The sequence below is a fragment of the Danio aesculapii genome, chromosome 9, assembly GCF_903798145.1.
Source record: "Danio aesculapii chromosome 9, fDanAes4.1, whole genome shotgun sequence".
Classification (NCBI taxonomy): Eukaryota; Metazoa; Chordata; class Actinopteri; order Cypriniformes; family Danionidae; genus Danio; species Danio aesculapii.
The window spans coordinates 19,577,361-19,604,140 of NC_079443.1; the positions used below are offsets into that span (position 1 = coordinate 19,577,361).

The 26,780-nt window shown below is 35.6% G+C and overlaps 1 protein-coding gene across 1 annotated transcript in view; it reads right to left on the reverse strand.

Moving 5' to 3' along the window:
- man1a2 (mannosidase, alpha, class 1A, member 2) overlaps positions 1-26,780 on the reverse strand; it is a 177,887-nt gene that overhangs the window by 34,115 nt on the left and 116,992 nt on the right. The window contains exons 9-11 of the mRNA XM_056465159.1: positions 5,974-6,068; positions 5,141-5,264; positions 3,069-3,162 (exon numbers count right to left, since the gene is read on the reverse strand). Of these exons, the coding sequence (XP_056321134.1) occupies positions 3,069-3,162; positions 5,141-5,264; positions 5,974-6,068 (313 nt within the window). The remainder of the gene's footprint in view (positions 1-3,068; positions 3,163-5,140; positions 5,265-5,973; positions 6,069-26,780) is intronic.

Below are 26,780 nucleotides of genomic sequence, written 5' to 3' on the forward strand. Positions count from 1 at the left end.
GCAGTTGCTAACAAATGAACATGGTTCTAGTTTGAATTAGCATGTGTTAGCATGAATTTAGTATGAATTAGCATGTTGCTAGTATGATTAGAATGTTTCTAGTATGAATAAGCTTATTAAACTTAAATATATTGCTAGCATGTATTGGTATGGTGTAAGTACGTCCAATGTTAAGTTAATGGCAGTTTTTTATAATGGAAGTCTATAGGACAGTTGCTAGGGTGCCGTAAGTGGTTGCTAGGGTGTGGCTAGTAAGTTGAAAGGTCATCAGTAGCCGCGTTTCCACTATCGCGCCTAAAGCGAGCGAGCCAGGGCGAGCCAAGACCAGTCACGTTTCCACCGTCCCTCTGGGGCCTGATCGGACCGAAGCGGGGGTTTCTCGGGACGGAGTCAAAGGAGAGGCAGACTTTGCCCGAGTAAAGATGGCATGCTGTCATTACACTAGTTTTCCGATCGCACACGAGTACATGCGCCAAACAAATAAATAAATAAGGGAAAGAACACATATAGCCTTATAGGCTGGGGTCTTTTTGCTTATGATCGCCCTTATGTTTGTCTTTTAAATGTAAGGCAGTTGCATAAAATAATAAAGTTTTCATTTATAAGTGACATTCTTTGCTGCGTCCTCCATGATGTTTCAATAACGCATAATAATCTTTACACCATATTAAAGACACAGCAGCCAGTAAAGGTTGTCGAGAGTTTTGTCAAGTTTAAAAGGTGTGTTTCTGTGTGATACATGCGCGTTTAGATGCCTGTGTGTGAGTGTGAGACCAGGCAAAAGAGCTCCCTTCACAGCTCTGTTTATGCAGCGAGTTTTTACATTTTATTTTATTTATTTTGGAGATACAAAATATGAATACAACAGAAAGACATAAATCTTTACAAATTACGTATCCACTTTTGTAGATTTAAAACAATAGTGTCATATCTCGATAAAATAGCCTAAGCTAGGCTATATTGAAATAATTTAAAGAATTACAAATATCGGATATAATAAAATCACATTAAATAAATGAACCAATATAAAACAAACAAAAGCTAACTAGAACAATTTAGGTCAAACCGTCTTAAAGCCATATTAAACTTTCATTTTCATCTGAAAAAAAAAGATTTGACATTTTCTAAAAACAATAAACACCGGAGGAGGTTTGAAATATTATTTATAAAGTATTTGGATACGAGGATATTAATCAAATCGTGCAAACAGAGCATTTTTTGGGGTGAGTGAAAGCAGAAACTAGGCTACCTTTTTTCTGTCATCCAGTCATGTGCAGCGCCGCTTTACAAACGCATTAGGGAAAACTGCAAATACAAAATGTGTTCTGTGTCCTCAAACAAGTGTTTATGTTTTTATATGACATGGTAAAATTTAAAATGAAATTTTAAATACATGTAGAGCCTTATTAGCGAAAAGCTGCTGAGCGCAACGACATATAGGCTATTGTTTATCACTTGCTCTTATGTGCTGAAACACTTTACACTTTCCTTTACTTAAGATCACCGAATAATATGCAACATCCTTAAATAAAAGGGAATTACCTATGAAGTGTCATATAGTCTAGGAAAAAATGTATATGTTCTAGGTCTCTCAGGAGCATTTGGGCTTAATGTTTGACGGCGTCTATCAAAACAAGGATGTTATAAAATACATTTCATTCCGAGTTAATAGCGGAGAATTTCTGTGGTTTTATATTATGGATGGGTGCGCTCACTGCGCTGGGTCCCTCTGTTAGTGGCGAGACCACTTGATGCACAATGCCAACAGTCGGTCGACCAGTTAATGAATATAATGAATGAAAACACTCAGGTCTGTGCGTATAGACATATAATGTAATGCTGCCCTGTAACGTGTCATTTGTTTGTTTCGGTTGTCTTCTTTTTAATGGTTTGGTGATGATGATGTGATGGTGTGCATTATATGCCTGATATAAGTGGGCAGGTTGTGTGACGTTTGATTCGGGGGACGTTCTGGGGGTGGGGTTTGCGTGACGCGCTGCTAGCTACTAGCCCGACAGTGGAAACGCGACATGATATCGGCCTCACTGCTCAACCTCCCGGGCGATTAGCACGGCCCGGCCCGATAAAAGCCATGGCTCGCAGTGGCCCGACAATGGAAACGCGGCTATTGATTGGCAGATTGGTAATCTGAGTTTAATGAGCTCAACCTTAAGTCTGTATGACAGTCTACCGCAAAGTTATGAGGTCACAAAGTTTGGTCCACTGTTAAGTCAGTGGGACTTTTCTGAATTTTCCTGGTCAGTTTTCGGAAAACCGTTAGTCGGATCAGTTGGAAAAGATATAGCAACTTAATTCAGTATAGTTTGGAGTTTTGGAGTTAGTTTGGTGGTTGTAGAATGAACTGTCTAGGAGGAGATGCGGTCTTAAAATAGTCGAAGAAGAAGTTTATGTAGTAAAACAGTATGTTGGCTTTCTCAAGCCACCATAATAACTTTAAATAGACTATTATATTTTAATTGCAATAATATTACAGTTTTTCCTGTATTTTTGATGAAATAAATGTGAGACAAAAGTCAGAGCTGTTAAACTTCCAAAACTGACCTGAAACAACATTATTAAAAATGTTTTGACAGATGCAATCAGTAGTATCCTTCTTGAATTATTTTGCATTATAAAAGCACATTGGCTGACTAAATTCTAAATTCAAAACACTGCGTACTTGTAAACCAGAAAGAAATTATGTTCATAGGAACTACAAAAAGTAATCAAAAAGGTGAATAAAATAAATCTATAATTTTGCAATGGGTCAAAACTGTGACTTTCAGAAAGTAAAAATTATCAGAAGAAAAAAGAAATCACTTCTTCCAAACAAAACAACAGATAGCAAAATATATTATCTATTAACTCGTCAGTGCGTTCTACCATCCAGTTAAAATGCAAGACTTCACCCTACAGGATTTAGCTTTTCTTTATCACAGCATCAAGTTCACTTTGTGGGTGTTTGGAAGCCTCTTCATTTCGTACAGTGTGGGAATTCAGAAAAAGACCTTTCCAGCGTGGAAACAGTTTGTGATGCGGCACAGAGGATGTTAGTGGGAGGTACTCACGCTGGCCCCAGCGCCCTGTGCGCGGGTTCAGATAGTTCGGGTAAAGCCCATTGGGTCTGTCCATTTTAGCCAGCAGCTTCCGTATGTGCATTACCTAAAGCAGAACACAAATAGAGTTCACGACACAAATAGCCAAGCCGAAAGTATGAAACTGTTTCTATTTACATGTTATGGTATGCATATACAGTGCTCAGCATAATTGAGTACACCCCATTTTGAAAATGAATATTTTTTGTCATTTCTCAGTGAATGTATTTTGGCGCAGTAAAACAAAACAGATTTATTAAACAGATATATTTATTTAAATAATGTTTTAGTGAGCAAACTATTTAGAAACTGAAAGATAATACAATTAAATTCAAGCAAAATATTGCAAAAATAATTACAACCTACACAATTTCAACTACATTTTTCCTTTTTTTTTGCTTCTCTTGATTTTTCCTCTTTTTTAAAATTTGTATTTAATATTTTTCCATATCATATAAATTTGGGTGTACTAGTTTTTAGACTATTATCGTAAGTTATTTTGTTAGATGAGCTCCAGATTTGGCTTCAGTACTGACTAATCTAATGTATATGCACAAATATTGTATAGCCTCCTATTATAAATATGAATTTAAAAGATAGATTTGAGAGGGGTGAACTTATGTATGCTGAGCACTGTAGAGTACAGAGTGTGTATCCACCATGAGCAAGTCTGATATTCTAACTGTGTGTACATCCTGTACTCTGAATTGCTTCTGCACCACTTAATTAAAACACAAGGTGTCTGAATTGGGTTGCTTCTTAAATAAAAAAAAAATAAAAAAGAAAATCGAAGTACAGTAGATTGCAAAACCATCAGATTCCCCTGTCGATGACAGTATGTGTGGGTAGATTAAAATAAAACCAAATAAACAAACAAATATAGTTTAAACAATGGGTGCTGAAATATAGCAGCGATAATCATGATGAAATAATTACATTTTTAGTATTCAATTTTGTTATTGGGTTAATGAGAGCTGTTTCAACTAACTATTGTATTTTAAAATGAATTATCTGCATACAATAACTTGGGACACAATTTAGCGCCAGCCTCATTATGGAGAATTAATGTCTAATTTAGGTTTCATTCATACCGGAAGCTAGAGGGCGATGTGGCACAGAAAATCTACAAGCCTGACTATCTGGAGTACTAAAACTCCCAAAAAATCCATTAAATGGATTCAACAAAAGCGCTCAAAGGTCATTGTAGCTGAAAAAATCCCTCATCAGAGTAAAGTGAAGGTTACGTGACTGTGTGAAATCTATGCCGAACCTACTGCGTGCACTCGACACAGAAGTATAAATAAGAACATTATCATGTTAACCAGGAAAACTTTTAAAAACATTATCATCACGCATTTTAAAATGATTTTTTACAGATCCAAGTGAACAGATTATTCGCCAATAAACAACGTTATAGTAAAAAATACAAACTACATCATAGTAATCACCCTCTATAACATCTGTAAATGCACCCTCATGAAGTATAACTGTTTCTTTTGTATTCAACAGATTCAAAAATATTGCAATATTTCTGTAGATATGGTTATTTTGAGCTATTTAGACCCTAAAATCGTGACAAGTTTGTCCTAGTTTAAACGAATTCGAAGACTTATTGCTCACTGGGCCATACAGAATCCGCTGACATTTTTTGCTATTTCTGCTGAGAAAACTTTTGTAAAAAATCTGTGGATTTATGCAGAACAATTTTAGAAGTATCATAACTAAAAACTTTATATATGGAATAAAAAAAAAACGTTTTAACTTTTATTTAATGTTTACAATGCAAATACAATTAGATCCACTTATTTGGTAAACAAAGCAAGTCTCTCATATAATATATGAGACAGAAAATATTACTTTATAAATTGTATTGTAAATAAATCATATGAGCATTTTAATATCACACATTTTATCACAATCATTTTAATAAAATATTTTGTGTTGGTCTTTACCTTTTAAAGAGGAAAAATGCTTCTTTCAAATAGAGTATACTTTGAATGGCTGTGTACATTAAGTGTTCTTTAGGCTCAAACACTCAGGCATACCTTCTGATAGTAGGCAGGGTTTCCTGTCAGATACGTCAGATGCACAAACTCCATGTGGAGCGTCCCAAACTCGGCCAGAATGCTGCTTCCACCTGACGCCCATCCCCAGTTACGCCCCACTCCACTAAAAGAGACAGAAGGAAACAACAACGGCATTTACATACAGCGTGAAGCCTGTAGCGAACATTTTCCCATTATACATGCACAGCATGTAGACAAGGAAGAATTATGGCACGATCTTTAAGTCAAACGGCCTCATTCCTCCTCCAAACGGATTCACTGCCGCCCATCACTCCTCCGTCAAGCCCAATATCCTGTGCTCTATTTGTACCTCTCATTTCCATTCAGAATGTATCCACAGCAATCGCTTAGTGTGTGTGTGTGTAGACTGTGAAAGGCTGCTCTACATGAATAGGGATTAATAAAACACAGAGTCGTTCTTTCCCTCAGGATTAAAGACACCCAAAACGCGGTGGTCTCGACAGTTCCTCAGCAATTCCTTCTAAACACCCAATTAATTCACAAAAAGCCGTGTCAGGCTGGATTTGACCCTCCTCCCTCCTCAAACACACACAAAAAAGCCATAATGTACATTCACAATGCGGCTCCGCAGATTAATTGTGCAATTTTCATTTCATTCTAATGAAATTATGTGGAAAGTCGCGTTAAACAGGAGGAAAGCCATGGGGACTATCGCAGTCACACAAGGTCTGACAGCCTCTCATTATATAGCAGGACAATGAATTGAGGACAGACAGCATGGAGGACTGACGAGGACCCGAAGAGCAAGAAATGGTGAGAAAGGAGAAATGGAAGCTGTGTATTGAACATACCTCTTCAAATTGACCATGGCCCAAGGGATGCCCGTCGGGGTGTTGAAGGCAGGAAGCAGTTTTTCCGCCAGCTGGACAGCTTTTAGCTTAAAAACCTAAGAGACAGAGAAGAGAAATAAATTATGAACCATGAGGGAGACAAAGCACACAGGTGGACAGAACGAATCAAGTCAGCTCAAGGGGAAAAAAAACCCCTCTGTAGGTGAATTACACACACACAACATGTCAGGGTCTTTCGTCTTTTGATTCCAAGGTGATATAAACAATTCTATTTATGCAACTGCATTCTAAACGTGTAGAATATTCAGGACCATTAAGACGAAACAATTACTTTTATGACATACCAACTCTTTTTATTGTATGCTCAGAAAATTTCATTTAACCTCAATCGCAATTACCATTAGTGTAATTATCATTTACTTTAATTGCATTTTTATGTTTATAGTCATAAATGTAAATAAATTCTGTAGCAAAACAGTACATCTTTTCTTACAAACTGTGATTCAAAGTTTAAATAATCTAATGATGTACAATTAATGTACCGTATGCATTTAAATAACATGCACTACTGTTTAATTATTAGACAAGCAAGATTTACAAAATAAAGAAAAATATCTTTCAGCAATCAGCCTGTCATTTTTTCCAAACAAGACAATAATGACAGTAATTAAAAAAAGAAAAGAAAAAAAAAAGTGGTTTGTTGTTCCTGGGACTTGGATGGGCGACAAGACTTGTCAGGTAGTGTAGGTCAAAACTCTCCATCTGTCTACGGTAATCCCATGTTTCTTGAAAATACTTCAGATGTACTTCAGTTTCAGACATATGGATTCAAGGCCAGGAAAGAACTTAAAAATAAAACGTAGGTCCTTGAAAGTGCTTGAATTAAATTTGAAAAGAAATTCGTTCATGGTTTCATTTCAACAATTGTACTTAGTTGTCAAATACAGAACAAAAAAGAGAAATTTTTAAATTTAAATATCATATACAACACATAAATGTATATACAACAACACTGACAAATAATGCAATATTTTATCAATATTTCAAAAACTGCATCTGACTATCACCAGTATTTAACAAATCTGATTAAAGTTCTTTGAACATTACTTTTTAAAACAGTACATTTTTGAAAATTACTCTTGATTTTTAATGTAAATATTAAGCTTGAGTGAATTGTTCAGTACAGTTTCATGGCACTACACATGCTGGGGTCCGAATAACAAAGGTGCTCGCTTTAAAATGAATGCTGCATTAAAAAGTCCTTGAATCTGGTGTCCATAAAAGTGTGGGAACCTTCCGTCTATCTAAACACAATTTAGGCTGATGCCAACCATCAAAGACTTTGAGGACAACACATCCTCAATACACTTCTCTGAACATGTACACATAGACATCACCAATATACTTTATAACTGCAGGTTAACTATGTTTATATACAAGAACTGTTAAAAGCTATTGGTTATTAGTTAGTTAAAGTTATTAGTCACTAGAAGTTATGGCAACTAATAACCTTAACGATTCCAAATTTGATTGTAATGCAATAATCTGCACCATTTGTGAAGCTGCTTTGAAATAATAATTATTGTGAAAAGCGCTGTACAAATAAACTTGAATTGAATTGAACTGAGATAAAAGACCTGCTTTCTAATTGTGTTTAAATGTTTTAGTATGCATGTTTCGAGAAAATTCAGCTTGAATTAGGATAAAATAATAATAAAAAACTATTATTTAGTTTTTATTATTTACTTTATTTTAGTTTTACTATTATGACTGTGTTGACTGTATTTTTAATCAATTAAACAGCCTTGGCGAGTGGTGAGGTTTTCTTTCCAAAAACTGTACTAACACCTACTTGCTAAATGCAGGTGTAAACAATGTTAAATTGCTTACGCTTGTTCAATTGTGTCACTTGTGGGGTTCAAACTGCCAAAAATGTCCGCTTATTCTTCACCAACTGACCGTAAACGAGGTATTCATACTTTGTAATCCAAGAACTATTTCTCAAAACAATATTGTTGCCTTTCCTTTTTGAAGTGAAATATGTCCTGGTAGACATCTTGATGGGTTTTGTGAGCCTATGTAGCCTGACTAATGTTTATTTCTTTTAATTGGGACTAAAATTATAAAATCCATCCACAAAGTCAGGAGAGAGGAAACTGCCTCACACACAGAGAAATAGAGAACACACACATCTGAGACTGAATAAATACCCAATGAACAACACACCTGAATGTGTTTACTCACTGACTGTCAGTGGAGAAATGATGCACTGGGATTTGTTTGCCCTCGTCATAAAGTTCAACATCTGAGCTGAGACAACCTTTGCTGAAAACTGCAGTTTAACAAAAACAACGAGAAAAACCTACTGCTGCTGTAGATGGACACAATCAGAGCAAAAACAGGCACGTCCTTCACCGTTTGACTTGAGAAAATGTTTTGATGTGGTGCAGTGGAAATAGTAGCTGGTTTCAACATCAACTATGTGGACATATGAGTGTGAGAAGAAAACATTTAAGACAAGTATATAGTTTTTCCCTTTATTTAATATAGTTAGGTTTCTCATGCAGAAATTAAATGTTTAAATTTTAAAAACAATAGCTAAATTTACATATTTAATTAGTAATCAAACTGGCTCTGGACTGAAAAGCCTTTATGTAAACAGCTTGGTTAATCTGAATGAGTTAGTCAGAATAAAATGTAAATTAACCAGACTGGAATGGGCAGATATTTGCAATAATCAGATAAATTGAAATAAATAATACGAACATAAATAACAATAAAAAAACATCAATGTTGAATCACATTAAAAAAATTCTAATAAGTTATTTCTTACTGAAAACTGTAATAAAGTTGAGAAAACATTTATTTTTTGATGATTGTTTTCACTTTTCACTGTGTATATTTTGTGTCTTACCAACATGTGAATGTTTATTTACTTTTTACATTATATTGTTTTGTCAGTGGATATGTTTGAATGTTGTGCGATGTTGGAAAAAATTAAAAATAAAAATAAATAAATAAATAACGTTAAACAGCATTTCACTGATTTTCTTTTTGTGCTGGTGCGTTGGTTGATGCAGGCAAAATGCAACTTTTATTCCTTAAGCCTTCCATTCCCCCTATCCCTTTGTTTAGCGGGTTTAGATGAAGAGGTAGGGTTGTCTTAATTCTCTTTTGGTTGGAGGCATTGAGGTTGGGGAAATTGCCAGATATCCCTTTAAATGAAGGTTTTTTTTCAAGACCACACTACAAATAAAGGACTTTTACTACAAACAAGAATCTGTGTTATTACATTCATAACAGCGTTCATGTTTTTCAGTCGTGCTCTTCAAAGAAATGTTTTTGTTTTTAAAGCTACATTTTGGTCGGTGCCAATAGCCTAGTGGTTAGTGCATCGACACATAGCACAGAGGTGACCTGAGTTTCATTTCATTGAGGTCCTTTGCCAATCCTCCCACTATAATCTGTCTGTAATCTCCACTGTCCTGTACATTAAAGGTGAAAACCTCCCAAAAATAATAATTTAAAAAGCTACATTTTGCTAATAATAGTGCTTTATAATTGCTTCACAACATACAAAAAAATTCTGGGTAAGCTTAATATCTGCTGATACTGCTTCTTCAACAGACATTTAACTGACTATAAGAAACTTTGCAAGTACATGTTAACTTACACTAACCCTAACTCCAACCCTAACCCCAACCTAACAGTCTACTTATAATTTATTGAGAATTAGTTGTCATGTAGATGCAATGTAACTAATATTCAACAAATGGACCATCAAAATAAAGTGTGACCAAATTCTGATAACGTTAACCAATGACTAGACAGAATAAGCTGTCAAAATAATAAATTAGCTTCTTAGAGCATGTCGGGTTTAATGTTAATACTGTTTTCTTGTGATTATATCCATGAATATGAACACCGTGGAAATATGCAGTACAGATTCGTGCTTCTAGCAACATGATCCACCAGTCATAACGGGGATGTCTGAGGAAGCCTGGATGATGTAGGGATAGGTACGGGTATGGAATAGAACTGGGTAGGGCTGCACAATATTGGAAAAATCTGACATTGCGATATTTTGTTTCTCTGTGAAATATATTGCGATATGAATACAATTTCACCAGATGGCTAGAATGGCTCATTATAAATCATTAATTTACATTGATTGGGGGGATTTTTGTAAGGATGTGAATCACATATATAAAATAATAAATTAAGCAATTTAAGCATAGAGTCAAACAGGTACAGAAATTGAATAATGAAATGTAAAATAGCACTCTATTGTCTTCATAGTATTTAAATTATTCTTCACTAAAAGTTACAAATGTACTTTTTTTGTGCCAGAATGCTTTAAACTTAAATTGCCTTTAAAACATATGCAAATATGTTTTAAATATATCACTCTGTTACGTTTATTCTTTGACTCCACAAATCTCATATATATCTTGCAATGTGACTATTGCAGACGCACACATTGCGTTATCGATGCAGAAACGATATATTGTGCAGTTCTAGAATTGGGATTGAAGCCTATAGCATAGATAAATAAGTGATACTAAACCTGCCAGTAGGTGGCAGCAAGACTCCGTCTTAATACGTGATTCAATGAATCACTTATTCAAATGGTTTGTTAAACTAAACTAAGCACCTGACTGTCTTTATAAATGGATCACTAAACATCAACTGGTTGAAAAACAGATTGATTCAGCAATCAAAAAAACAGCAGCGATGCTCTGAAATTCACGAATGTTCTGCTCCAGTTTTGTTTGAAATAATTTATCGTACATTGGCAAAATGGGGGAAAAAAAAGGAACTGAGCTCAAATTAGCTTAAAACTGATTCGTTCAGGAACAAAACAGCACAGATGTAGCTCTAATCCACACAAATGTTTGGCTCTGACTTGGGTCTGGAATTATTTTTACAAACAGAAAAAAATAGATATTATCGCACCTGAAATGTTGTGTCGTTACAAATCATGTTTGACTGCACTCTTGAATACAATATTAGTGTTACTAATTACCAATATCATATCTTACAAATATCTGTCATATCATTAATAATGGAGTCATTCTTAATGAATATTTCATGCACGAAATACTTTCTCAAGCGTTTTTTTTTTGATTTGCAAAGTTGTGCCATACTCACATACTCCATCTTATCTCAGCATCAATAAAGACACCATTATGATATTTTTGCAGACAATAAATATCACACACTCTTATTCCAACCTTGTAAGGACGGATTGATTAACTATCACGACTGTGAAGCATTTCAACCAAAAAAATGAAAGTATTTCTGCCATTTTTTAGTTACATGAGCATGGCTAAATGATGACAGAATCATTTTTCTTTATTTTAAGCACTGCTTCATGTGGCTTCTCTGCACAATAATAAATGTCAGATGCTTTGGATAAATATTACTCTGCTAACAATAATAAATATGCTTCTGAACACTTATTATTCTGTCTGCTTCTTTACAAACCCACCAGCATAAACACACAATGACTGACTTCACTCTACTGACAGTGCAGATTATTACAAGTACAAGATGTCAAATGTGCAGCAATCAATATTTGATTTCTCACGCAGCGGTGCGGTGTTATCATGTTATTGACTACAACTCCAGGATCCTACCAGGTGCTTTTGAGCAAAATGTCTAGAAAATACGTGGAGTTGATGACTCGCAGCCAGACTCCTCTGAGGAGAGTAAGATCTGTTGCTTCGCTCATGGCAGAGCGCGAGCAGTGCGGTTGATCATGTTTTTAGGTCAGTAGATATAATGAAGATGTAGCAGAGGGGGGAGAAAAAAAAAGCCTCTGGTTCTCAGACAAACCACACAGCTGCCCAAGTCACTCCCGAGGGTTTTCTTTCCAGTCTTATGGATGTTAACGTGGAGTCTATTAAAATGTGCGGCAATTCACTAGAATAGATGTGTGATGAGTGTACACAGCCTGCCTTTGAGATATTTCTGACTCCCACACACACAACCATATACGCACACAAGGGTTTCCACTTTAAGCCAAATATCAAATTCCCTGACTTTCCCCGACTTAAAGCTGATTTTCTAATGAACAGAAAAACCGGCCGCTGTTGTGCTTTTATATTAATAATATAATAAAATAAATTATAATATATGATAATGACATGATAATACAATACTTTTAGATTGAATATCATTTTGCATGACTTTAAGCCACCATGAGAACAACAAAGCATAATTATCCTCAGATTTTAAACAAAATCGGAGGTATTTACTGTTTGCGTGGCTGTGTAGTGCTCCATCTCCCACGTTTGATAGCTCGATAGGAATTTTACAAATGTTACATATAGCTTTTCTGCCGTCTACTTTTAAACATCCACTCTATGGCTGTATGATATTGGAAAAACTTACCATTGTGCAATTTTTTTATTCTGCGATATTGCGATATGAATATAATTTCACTAGATGAGTTGAATCGTGCGTTTCTATTTAATATTAGATTGATTGGGATGATTCTGTAGGGGAGTGCATAAAATATACTAAACATTATTCAAGCATAGATATATTGAATAAAGAAAAATACACAAATTAAATAAACAGCGTTTTATTGTTTTCCGAGGAGCAAAACTGTATTGAGGTATAAAGTAACTGAATAATAAAATTTTAAATAATACCGATATAGTCTTCGTTTTATGAACAATTTAATAAAATGAATCGGAATAAATGTCAAAATTCCAAATGGTACAATTTCCTATGCCTGAACGCTTTTAAAATCCTCACAGTCTCAGGCCCTTTAAAAAAAAACACTTGCCAAATGATCAATTATAATCCAGACTCAACATTGCATATGATGTGATACTGCGAATGATCACATTGCGGTATTAATGCTGAAACGATATATTGTGCAGCTCTAATCCAGTCTCTGAAGTGGTCATTTTGAAGCAGAAAATGGAATAAAATGAAGCTGAAAAATAGCCTAATTATACAACACACGTGAAACAGCTAAATATAACACACTATAGAAAAATTACATATGTTGAACACAAAAAAAATTTACATTTAAAGCAACAACAACAAAAATCTCTGATGTTCGATGACTTGGACAAAGAAATAGAAGAACAAAAAAATCCCTTCCTTTAGGCATAGACATTTTAAGATCATATTGGCTGTTTCTTATTTCCAAGAACACAGAGACTTGCGTTCTCGTGAAGACCGGTCTTGCCAGGTCACCTCAGAAGAACGAACTCAGGAGACCGCGAACAGAACGTGTCCACTGAGAAATAAGATACTGCGTTCTTCCTGATGGTCACATGACCTTCACGCATTTTTAACAGAATATTATTTAAACATTACAGCATTCATACAACGATTTATTGTTTTTTCCACCTTTTTAATATATATAAGATGCACATGTACACATGTACAACAAATGTACGTTGAACAATACATATAAAACTAATTTTAATACGAATTTCAAAAAATAAACTCCCTTAATGTGTTTATGCCTTTAATAAGATTTTCATGGTGATGTTTACTTTGACCATCCCATTTAGGAAAACTCCTGAGATACATAAGTCATATCTCTGAACTTTAATAATAAATCTATATGAAATGCTGCACTTCCCACCTCCTTTATTCAGTTGCAATGACTTCAGTGACTTCTCGAGCTAATTTTGCACTCAAGTCTGCATCGGCGTATACTCAATATAAAGTAACAATCCTGGAACTTTCATGCGTCCTACATTCTTGCAGTCTTGAGTTTTGGAACTGAACTTTGGTGGTTAAAAATGACATTACACAAGAACATGAGGACGCAAGAACGCATAGTGAGAAACAGCCATTGTAATTCCATGACCTGTGGAAACCCTCATACATACACAGACATGCAAGACGACAGAAATACAACAATGCTGGGCCAAGAAATGGTTTTGCTTGGCATGTTTTCCTCTTACTGGACCATGAGAATAAATTATAGTAACAAATAAAAAAGGTAAGGCATTATAAGCTAAAAACCAAACCAAAGAGCCAAGAAACAATAAGATTAAATAAAACATTTAATTTTCATACATGATGTTTTCTGTCACGTTTACGGTTTATTTTTTATTGGTCACATTAATGCACCTTTGCTGAATGAAAGTAATACTTTCTAAAATGTGTAAGTTACAATAACGTCATATAATGAACAGAAAAGTATGTGTTAGATTTAAAAAAATAAATAAATGTTGCAAGTTGGCCTCAAATTTGGGTTGTTGGCGCCCAGTTCACATTTTCCATGCTTGGTTTTAGCAGACTATTGGATTGCAATTAGTCACACTGTGCGTGCTATTTACACCAGGTGCAAATCAACACTCAGAAGACGATGAAAATGAAGAACAAGAACAGGAGAGAGAGAGAGAGAGAGAGAGAGAGAGAGAGAGAGAGAGAGAGAGAGAGAGAGAGAGAGAGAGAGAGAGAAAACAGGCATAGAGAAATACAGAAGACAGAGAGAGGAGCTAATTTTGGGCTGAATGAACACTTCCCTCGGGATTACTAGTTGGAGCGCTGTGTGTTTGTGAGAGAGTGTGTGTTTGTGTAATTCCCAGAATGTAGATTCCGGCGCTGAAGCCTAATCTGGTTGATGCGGATCATAAGAGCCAGAGATGATCCTGTTATTACACATATGAGGATATGAGCGTGGACATTCCCCATGATACAGCTTCTGCTCTCTGTACACAAACACACTGTGGAGCCCTTGGCCTGAGATGTTCCGTAATGCATTTATATGGTTCCGGTAGACATTTATGGAGAACACATTGAAAATGGAGGAATGTTTGTGGGTTCCACTGGGGTTCGGGGGTTAATTTCTGCCCTCGGGGTCTCTGTTTATTTTCGCATCCGTCGGCTTTTATATCAAACCTTCTGCCTGGTGTTTATTCTATCCAGAACTGCCAATCAAAGCAGACACAAACACGGGGTGAACTGATGCAAGCGCAGCCAATCAGCATCCGGGACACCGTCTAATGAAGAAATTAGGCTGTCGTCTGAGAGGATGTTTATGCGCATTTAGTCAAACGCTCCTCGTCTCCTCAAAGCAAATAAGGACAGTCGGTATGTTTCGGCATTTCCATTTCAAACACATTTTCTGCCTTTATTTGAAAATGATTCTTTCTGGTTTATAAATAAACTGCAAGGCTTCAGAGGAGAAAATACAAATTACAAAGCTTAGAGTCTCTACATAAAAAAGAAAAACACAAGGTGGCAGAAAGAGAGTTAAGTTAATTTAAGAAGCTTTTTCTCTTCTTTTGATAAAACTACATACAGCATGATGGAGCTTTCTGAAGATATCCTTAGACTCATTAACTTGACTGTGTTTAGAAAAAAAGGCTGCATTCATTTTGTTCTATAATGAACCAGTGACCCCAAAATAATTATTATAATTCTAGATTTGTTTATAGGTCAAAGATAAAAAGTAAAAATTTACAACGGTATTAAAAATGTTTATTTTAAGCAAAGGGTAACGACTATAATAAAATAAAACACCAACTGAAACCTCGTTTACTGTCACAATAGCTTGTGTATCAACAAAAATCTTGTCAGCCATATTTGAAACAACAATCACCTTCTGACATTTTAAAAGTCTACCTACATAAAGGGTCATGGGACAGCCTCAAAATACTAATTAATTGTCCTCCTGATCATACTGATTACTGATAATTGTTAGTTTTATTGCAAGACTGTTGTGTTATTAAGAGGTGGGGACAAACATGGTGGAACGACAACAACAAGATACAGAGACCAGCGACACATTCCTGATGAGGCAATGACACCCCAGACCTGGGAATTTCTCCCAGATATATGAATGGACACAAGACTTTACATCTGAAGTTTGAGCAACAGTTTTTTCTGACTGCTTGTAATTTACATTTTTTGTCACATATATTGTTTGCTGCAGGACTCTTTGGCCTAATTTTTATGGCACAATGTTTGGACAATCTCATGTGGCAATAATTCGTTTTTGCGTGTTTGATATGTTGCAAGTTTCATATGTCTGTATGGGGTGGATGAAATGTGTGACAGTTGAACCCAGTCAAAATATAAAAGTGTGAGTTCTAATTAATTTGGTTTGTACTGCAGCATTTTTGCATTGTGTAATTAAAAGATTAATAATAACACTTTTCTATTCATTTGTGATAGTTTTTACTAACATTAGCAATATTAGTAAATATAAAGGTAGCAAGGGATGAGACAACAAATAACCCAATGTTTAAGTTAGATTTAACCCAGCAACTTGGTTAACCTAACCCACTGGTTGGGTCAAATAAACAACTCAACATTCTGGGACAAATGAGTAAACCTAGCACTTGGGTCAAAACAACCCACCGCATCTTCTGTCCTATAGCTACCCAGTGCCTGGGTTAGGGTTGGGTTATTTCCTGGGTTATTTTATTTTTAGAGTGCAGGATTTATCTAGCCATTTTGCTTATTTTAATTTATTTAAGTAATACAATGCTGCATAAATACTTATTATTTTAGGGGTTTTTTTTTATTTCTATAGTTGCTGCCATCCTTCAAACCACTTGGATGTACCCATTTGGTATTTGAATTATTTTAAATAATAAAACGCAATATAATTACTTATTATTTCATGTATTATGATATGCATGTACATAAAATACAGATTGGGCTTAATAATGATGGACCATTTTTGCCCATATTTAGTTTTTTTTTTTTTCATAAATGTTTGGAATAATTCAAAACATCATAGCATGCAAAAATAAAACATGCTTTCTATGTATATAAAAGACTTCATGCACGTTGCATTGAAAGTATACTAGCATTTTACCCATTTCATTTTTTTTTTAAATTTAATAATAGCTTTTAATTACATTACAATACTGAAAAAGAATTAAGCACATCTCCCCAAATCTTCATTAAATTAATAATTAAAAATATATATTTTTCTCTTTGTAATTCCCATTATTCTCAATGGTGAATCCAATTAGATTCTTATTACCAAAAAAAAAAAAAAGGTTTTTGTTTTTAATGATTTCCTAATCAGCATAAAAGCAGTCATTTCCATAATATTAAACAACTTCTTACACATTACCGTTAATGAGAAAGCTTTCTCAGCATTACAGTAATGAGATATTAGGGAAATGTACTATTATGAAAAACACAATTCATAACCTCATAACACAATGTAGTTTTCCTCTTCCTTTCGATTTTGAGATTAAATAACACCTGGCCATTTTTTATTTTCCTGAAAGAGATTGACCAATTATTTCGCTTCAGTTCTCAGCTGGCCCAGCATACGGTGCGTCTCATTTTACACTGATGAGTGTGGCAAACAAAACCGCAGCTGGGATGTCAAAACAAACACCAGCACCGGTGGTCTAGTTGTACAATGCCAACAAACCTTTATATAACCACTTGTTAGGTGCTCAATAATGTTAACAGCTCATAAAACTACTGGTAACACTTTCCATGACGCCCATGCTCATCAGAATTATGCATAGTTCTATTTATAGTTATTTAAGATCAAGCATAACAATAATCTATAAAAAAAACAAAAAACTATTATGTTATATGAAAGTAATAGCTACATTTATAATTTTACTAAAAATACAATTACGGCTTATGGATACAAGCTTATAAATCAGTGTATAATATACACTACCTGACAAAAGTCTTGTCGCTTATCCAAGTTTTAGGAACAACAAATAATAGCTTGACTTGTAGTTGATCATTTGGTATCAGAAGTGGCTCATATGAAAGGCAAATGCCTCTAGATTACATTTATTTTACCAAAATAAAATATGATTATGCCTTGATTTTTAATCATTTAATTAGAACAGTAAGGTCTGACTTTGCTTAGACAAAAGTCTTGTCACTTAACAGAAATAATGTACAGTATAGAATATAAAGTCATGGTGCAGTGGAAGAAGAATTAATTTTGTGTATGACTCCCATGAGCTTGGAGGACTGCATCCATACATCTCTGCAATCACTCAAATAACTTATTAATAAAGTCATCTGGAATGGCAAAGAAAGCATTCTTGCAGGACTCCCAGAGATCATCAAGATTCTTTGGATTCATCTTCAATGCCTCCTCCATCTTACCCCAGACATGTTCAATAATGTTCATTTCTGGTGACTAGGCTGGCCAATTCTGGAGCACCTTGACCTTCTTTGCTTTCAGGAACTTTGATGTGGAGGCTGGAGTATGAGAAGTGCTATCCTGCTGAATAATTTGCCCTCTCCTGTAGTTTGTAATGTAATGGGCAGCACGAATGTCTTGATACCTCAGGCTGTTGAGGTTACCATCCACTCTGAAGATCTCTTGCACGCCCCCATACTGAATGTAACCACAAACCATGATTTTTCCTTCACCAAACTTGACTGATTTCTATGAGAATCTTGGGTCCATGTGGGTTCCAACAGGTCTCCTGCAGTATTTGTGATGATTGGGATGCAGTTCAACAGATTATTCATCTGAAAAATCTAACTTTTGACACTTTTCCAAATGATCAACTAGAAGTCAAGTTAATATTTGTTGCTCTTACAACTGGGATCGACGACAAGACTTTTGTCAGGTAGTGTATACCAAAACATGATGATGATGATGATGATGATGATGATGTATTTTTATAAATGTCAGCAACAAAGGCTATTTTCAGGCAAGAACATTTCATTAATAAATATACAATTAAAACAACAAACAAATTACAACATAAATTAGATACTATTTTTAACGTTAACACATGACAACATTTTTCCTGGTGACAATAAAACATGAAATTTATAATTAATAACAAGATGTAACAATAAAAGCAGCTATATCTACTGTTTCTGTAATACATTTTGTATATTTATAGACACATTTATTGAATTGTTATGATTGGTTATAAATAATTAGAAATAAAGATTCATAGTGAGCATGAGCTTCATAGAAAGTGTCACCAAACTATTTATTGAACATCTTTCTGGCACATTCTAAACACATTTCCATTTACAGGCATCTAAAATCCAAAATCTAAAACCCCAATTCTGCAGGAAAAGCAGACATGTTTAAAAAAAAAACCCCAGTCAGTCTAGAAAGGACGTTATTTGTATTCCAAGAGGACATTTGATGGTTGACGGTCTGACCAAAGTCTGCAGCACATCAAACACGCAGATGAATGGTTGACAAACATTTTCTCATCCGTCAAATCCCTCCTTAAATCTCTGTCCTTATCTTGGCTCCACGGGGCCCGAGGCTGCGGTTCTGTTCTGTCTTTGATGAGATCCGTGTTTGACAACAGAAGAGTGTGCTGCTCCCTAATGTGACACCGCATATTCTCCAGCGCTGTGAAGGATATACAACCACAGGACAGCATGCAACACAGAGACTTATGGGAGAAAACTAACGGACACATAATGCCTGGAGCAAACAGCATTTCCTCACACCATAATTTATGTGCAAATCAAGAGAAAGAACAAATATTTGCCTGTTGTTCGCTTACAGCCTATGATCCCATTTGGCTTGAAGTAACGCTAAGGAAATAAAACCTCCATCAGCTCTTTGTTTGGAGATATCTACTGATTCATACAGTAATTGGGCTGTCTAACATGCGGTAATTGAAACATCTTACAAAGAACTGCCAAAAACGTCTCAGTATTTGCAAGAGAGAAAGCTTTAAAATATATATCAGGATTTGTCTTTCAATAAGAAGAAAAGTGCTGTGTAGACCCACTGGAAAATTACTTGTTAGATGTGAGACCTAAAAGCAAGTCATCCAAAATTGCTGGCTTGTCAGTGAGGTACCAGGAAAATGTTTTGAGGGTCTTAACCGCTGAAAAGCCCATAAAAATAAACAAACATTCCAAGAGGCATTTAGAAATGAGTTATTCAGAATTGTTATTGAGCCCACCGTTTTTTATGTACAGTGGTTATTTGCTTGTCTTCACATAAAATATCAAAATGGCCTTAAATAAAATAAACAAATTATAATTTTTAAATAAAAGAATAAATTAAGTAAATTTAAGACCAATTTACCCCAAAAAATTGATAAAACTTATAATTTAACAGTAAATCAGTAGTTTTTAGATTTAAAAAAAAACATCTAGAAGGGTTATTTTGTTATATATTATATAATATATTCCCAGTTTCACAAATGAGGCTTAAGGTCCCAGACTAAATGTTTTTTTTGACCATCTTAAAGTGATAGTTCACCTAAAAATGAAAATTTACTTAATTTGCTCACGCTCGAGTGGTTGCATACCTTTAAGAGTTTTCTTTATCTGTTGAACACAGAGGAAGATGTTTTTGAAAAATGTTTGAAACCTGTAACCACAGAGCTCCACAGTATGAAAAACAAATACTATGGAAGTCAATGGATAAAAATCAGGGCTTTCTCAGGGTAAATCAGGGGTGAGTTTCCTGCAGAGTTTTGCTCCCACACTAATCAAACACACCTGAACATGCTAAGCAATGTCTTTAAAATCCCTAGAAAGCTATATGCAGGTGTGTTTGATTAGTGGTGATGGTAAACTCTACAAGACACCGGCTCTCCAGGACCAAGTTTGCTTACCCCTGACTTAAGCTAATCTTTTTTGTTAAAAAAAATATGCACTGAATATTCGGCCACCAAAATTTTTTTTGGTCGAAAGATTTTATCAATGAAACGACACGGCTGGAACAGTGTGTTGTGATAACGCAAACAGAAACTCCAGCCTACACGTGTGGTCTGAAGAAGCATGGGTGTTGTGTGTCTATTCGATCTGTTCTGATCCTCTGCATTTCATCGTGACTGTACTCGATCTGCGATATAACGATCATTACTTGAATGCGGAAATAAAGCAGCATGCATGCGAATGATCCAGACCACAATGGATGTGGAGAACCCGAAGGTCTTTCACATGTATGCGCAGAGCTGAAGCAGTGTGTGTGCAGCGTTGGTAGAGCCAACGTCATCTCAAAAGCAGCGCGCAGGCGTTTGCTTTTCACACTGGCAGCGATCTAGCTCTGGCAATCTAGCTCTGTCTATTCATTTCGGTGAATCACTAGTCATTAGCAATATATTGTTTCTGATTTTGTTTCTAATTTAATTAAGTCCTGGATTAATCCAAGCTTTATCTGTAAAAGGAGGCCATAGTGAACATACAGTAAAATGATGCAGTATCATTGTGTACCTCCATTGCCAAATTATACAATATTAAAACAACTTCCTATCTTTCGCCCCATTCACACGTGGAGTCAGCGTCAACGCTTCCCATTCACCTTGAATGGGTGATGTCAGGCGTTGCCGAACTGCAATGTGGATGCGTCGGCGCCATTTCAGTGTCGTTGCTCGCTGCAGAAGTTGGGAACTTCAGATTGCTTTATGCAAATACACCGGCTCAGACAGTAGTCGATTGCTAACTTATTTCATTGGCTGACGCTGCCATGACGATAACATCAGCTCCAACTTCAGGCACGCCCTCTGTCAAGTGTTGATGCTGGAGGCCCGTGTGAATCGGGCGTTAGTGAAGGGCTAAACAGCAAAGTGTATAACTGCCTCATGCCTACTACTAGATTTTAAGCCCAAATCTTAGGCCAGAATGCAAAGGGAAAAATCAGAAGCCATCAGTGCTTTGCATTTTTTTGTGTGTAAATTAATCAACGAGCTAAACAGTCTCTGAACTAAAACCTGAAAGTGTCTTAGGGCGTACTCAAACTACGCTATCCGAACCGTGCCCAGGCCCATTTCCCGGATTGTTTGAGAAGTGTGAGTGCTCTGAATCAGGCTCAGGCACGGTTCAGGCGTGCTTAGGCCTGGTTGAAGGCAAATGTACATAGTGTGAGTACGCCCTTACTGATGCATTGCCTTAAACAAAACACATTATCTAGCATGCCAAATATCTGGAGCAGTCGGCCAGCTATGTTACAAGGTGTCAGGTATAGTGACGAGCTACAGATTAAAGAGAGCAAGTGATGGAGTGATGGTTCATGTGCTTAACAAAAATGTCTGTGATAATGATCCCTGCTTTATGATCAAACAGGAGCATTTGATAGCCACATCTATCAGATATATAATCAACTATGGCTGCTGATAATTAGCTAGCTGTGTGTCTGTGATGTGGGTCATCTTCACGCAAGCAGCCAATTGTGCTCTGCTCTTTTTGGCGGCTGAAATGCCATGATGGTGACATGACAAATCCCCTCTAGTGTTGCCCATGACCCCATTCTTTACCGATGGCCTTTATTTTAGGTCGAGTGTACTAGAAAATAAGAAATATAAAAAAAAAAAACACTGGAAAAATACAGAAAGAAAAGGAAAAAAAGAAATGACCTGCTTTCCATCATTAGTCTCCTGGATAATGAAGGCTACTGAGTGGACTGCTGTATTAAACTCCTTTCATTCAGAGGTAAAAGGTAAGAGGCAGAACATTTGGCAATAAATTGGAGCAACAAACAGCAAAATAATGCTGCTCAATGTATTACAAGTCCCATTAATACTCATTATCACAGTTTCTGGCTCATCAGTTGTGCATAATATTCAGGGTTATCTTTAAAGGACTGCACTGGTCCGGTAAGCCACATGCAAAGAAAGGAAATACAAATGAAGGGGTTGACATTAGCTATTTCAGTTTTTTGAGTGCCCCTGCTCTCTTTGAGGCTGATCACATTACTACGATACTACAGTGCATCACATTAGGTCAGGGCGATAAAATCGGTATCTGTATTTATTGACCAAACACCATTGTCAATACCGATAAAACAAAAATAAAAATAATCGGTTTGTAGTTTCGGTATGAAGGCTATAGTTTTATTAAATTGTGGCTGCTGAGCGCGTACCTTGGAAGCAATGCCAATAAGCTTAGGGTGCAAGTTTGTCATTTCCAATGGAGGCGTGCGACTTGCACAAAGCGCATATGGGAGCGACGCACACATGTTGTGCAAGCGGCACACACGTAATGTGTGCGCTTTTTCCAAGCGCACTAGTTGAAACCATCTGAACTTTTCAGAATGCCACGATTCACAGAAGTAAAACTAACCAACCTGCTTCACACTTTGTATGGAATATATACATTTCAGTTAAAACGGCAGACTAATTACCTTTAGACAAACAAAGCGCATCCTAACACTGCAGTGCTTTTTACTTTCCTCCATAAACTTGTAATCAAAACCGCAGTAATGGTTTGTTCATTTGTCATCCTTTGAGAAAACAGTTGATGGTCTCCTAGTTACGAGACATGCCAGGAGAGCACGATCACAATGCGCATTGAAAATAGTGAAGGAAACCGAAACCACGCACTCGCGCTTGTCACTTCAGGTCAGAAAAACAACATGTGAAAATGAGTGTGCTGGCAAGCAGCAGTAAGCAGATTGTAAATAAAAAAGGATGTAAGGATGTCGCCAGAGTGGCTTTTTGGTTTCTTTTCTTGTGCATCCCAGCCACTAGCACCCCATCTGAAAGATTTTTTAGCATATGGGGGTAATATAGTCATTCAACTTCACAATTTGTAATGTTGCAGTATGTATTTTAATAATGATGGTTAGTTCCTTTACATAAAGCTCAGATTTAATTATAATAATAAATTTTGTTTACAGAGTTTGAGGTTTACTGTATCATTATTATTGACACCTTATAGTTTGCTTTGATTATTTAGCATTTACACTTTACCATTGCACACACTTTGTAACGTTTTATTTATCAAGTTTAAGAGTCTCTATATTGTGATAGTCTTTTCATGTAATATCGCCCAGCCCAACTTCACATCACAAATATTACGTTCCTGAGAATGTTTAGTATGTTAGAAAAGCCATAAATTGACCAAAGACAAAAAAAATGTATTGTTATTTTATGTTTCTCAAGCATAAAAACTAGGGCTGCATGATATTGGAAAAAAATTGACATTGCAATATTTGGTTTTCTGCAATATATTTTGCTATATGAATAGAATTTCCCAAGATGACATTATTTGGAAAGAATTCATATTTTACATTGATTGGGATGATTTTTGCATAAAATGTAGAAAATAATGAAAAAAAAAAAAGCTAAATAAATTAACGCACATATGAGAACAAAGATTAAAATGAAACAAGCAGTGCTTTATGGTTTTCCGTGGAGTCAGTAGAGGTACAGAAAGTGAATGATCAAATGTAAAATAATGCTCTACAGTCTTTATTGTATAAATAAACATAATTAAACTTTGCTAAAGTGGCAATTTCTTGCACCCAAATGGTTTAAATTCTCTAGAAATTGCTAGAAATCCTGCAATGCGACTACTGTAGATTCGCACATTGTGATATCAATGATAAACAACATATTGTGCAGCCCAAATAAAAAAACATATTTAATAATTTTTTTAATATATTAAAATGTTCCATATTTATTTATTTATTTGCTGAGCAAATAATCATACTTCAACCAATGTTTCACAACAGCCATTCACTAAAATGTCATTCAGTGAAACCAAAAATCATGTCAGGCTTATATAGAAGAAGGTCAATCAGATGACACATTCAAAGACTATTTAAGAATCACAGTGCAGTCCCAAAATACAAATTAACTGCCATTATATCCTTATACTTTGCCACTATCCTTCAAAAAACAATGTTTTATCCATTAGTTTGTAAAATGTTTATTAAATGTAATTAATTATTCTATAAATATGGAGAAGTACAGCACACGTCCCTTTAATTATTAATTATTTCTTTAATTTGAGTGGAAAAAAGGAAAACAGTTTTACTGCCCCTAGTATTCATTAGAGCTGAAAACTGCAGTGAAGATTTTGCAGAACTGCAGTAAGAGTCCCATATATTCATCAAGCCTGAGTTGAACATTTACTAAAAACAACGGCTATCAATGAAGATGCAGATGTGGCCTTTAGGATACCAAACCACCCATCCAAACCCTGGCCACTTGTTACTTTGGATCTATATTCATCTGCCATTGCGTATCAATGCTTATAAAAGATGCAAGGGTGATGGGGGGCTGAAGAACAAGGGAAGAGAGATGAAAGAAAAGGATAAAAGAAAAACCAAGAGGACCAAAAGACTGTGGAAGAGAGGACAGAGGGACAGCAGAATAAACATCATCCATCACTGCACAGGGGCTCTGCTGGAGCGGCTGACAGGCTTGTGAGAGAAAGAGAGGGAGAGAGATGGAGCAAAAGGGAGAGATGGAGGATGTGGTCTGGCACAGAAGAGATAACCTCCAGAGTTGATATAAGCACAGAGTCTTTGCTCGTCTTTAGATCAGACCCTTTTCTCTAGAAACACACATGCTTCGCTTTCATTCCCTCCACCCCAAGCGGCTCGCTCCATCGTGCTTCATCAAAAATCTAGTATTAAAGGAGGAATGGCTTTCTATGTATGACACTTTGCCTTCAGTTACTGCCTCTAGCATCTGCTCCATCGCATATGGGGGACGCATTCATAGAGACTCCCTGCCTGCACCAAGTAAAATACCTCAAGAAAGTTATTCATTAGTTCTCCTATACATCTCAATAGCATCTGGCGGGCTGCAGCATGATCCCCTGGAAGAAAGCAATTTCAAATGTGTCATCTTTGCTCATGGGCACCCAGTGATTTCGAAATGGCATTTGAATGGTTGTCCATGGAGAAAGGTGCATCATAATAGCTACGTTCCAGGAGAGTATGATATCTCTGTGATAAAGTGAAACTACTTTATGAATTTTATATCCATCAACTAAATAAAATAATTTTTAAATTGTTTGGTTTCACCCAATTTGTCAATCACTCAATTTTCACCCAATCTGAACACTTCTACACTGTAAAAAAAGAAAAAAAAGCTGAGGTCGACACAAATCATTTGTTTTGTCTCAACACAAATCGATTAAGTTAACTTAATTGTTTTTACAAATTTAAGTAGACAAAAAGTGTTGATTCAGCTCAATTTATATCAGTAGTTTGAAGAAGCAAAAAAATGTTGAGTGTAGAGCTTAGAATTAATTTTGTTGACGAAAATATTTCCTCATAATTTTCAAGACGAACAATTGATGACGAACTATAATAAAAATATACTAATGTTTTTGAGTAATAAAAACGAGGATGTATTTTGGTAAATATCCAATCAGAATTAATCTTAGTGTGTGATACATGATGCGTGCACACACACACACACATTTGAAAAGTAACTGATCCACCAGTAGACGCGGTATGCGATTACATCATCGTCTATAGGGACATCTGTCTGATTAAACTATGTATAATGAGATGGCAACAGCAGGGAGAAAAAGAAGATTCACGATTGATGTCAAGACAAAAAGACTGTAAACCGTATGGGGAGGAAAAGCTTATAAAAACAACAAATCTAAAGCGACATCTGCGTGCCTGGGAATCATGCTGAAATTTATGGTAAACTTAATCTTTTTTACACTTACATTTTACTTGATAACAATATTATTTGCCAGTCATATGTCATTACTTATTAATTCAGTTCTTTACAGTTGAGCACCATTAACTCTAACACCAACTACAACAGTTTGTTAAATAAGTCTAGAGTAGATTTAGTTTACTGAAATGTTAAGAAATTTAGTCGACTAAAACTAGACTAAAACTAAACTGATTCAGAAGACTAAAACTAGACAAACTAAAATGATTCAGAAGACTAAAACTAGACAAACTAAACTGATTCAGAAGACTAAAACTAGACTAAAACTAAACTGATTCAGAAGACTAAAACTAGACTAAAACTAAACTGATTCAGAAGACTAAAACTAGACTAAAACTAAACTGATTCAGAAGACTAAAACTAGACAAACTAAACTGATTCAGAAGACTAAAACTAGACTAAAACTAAACTGATTCAGAAGACTAAAACTAGACTAAAACTAAACTGATTCAGAAGACTAAA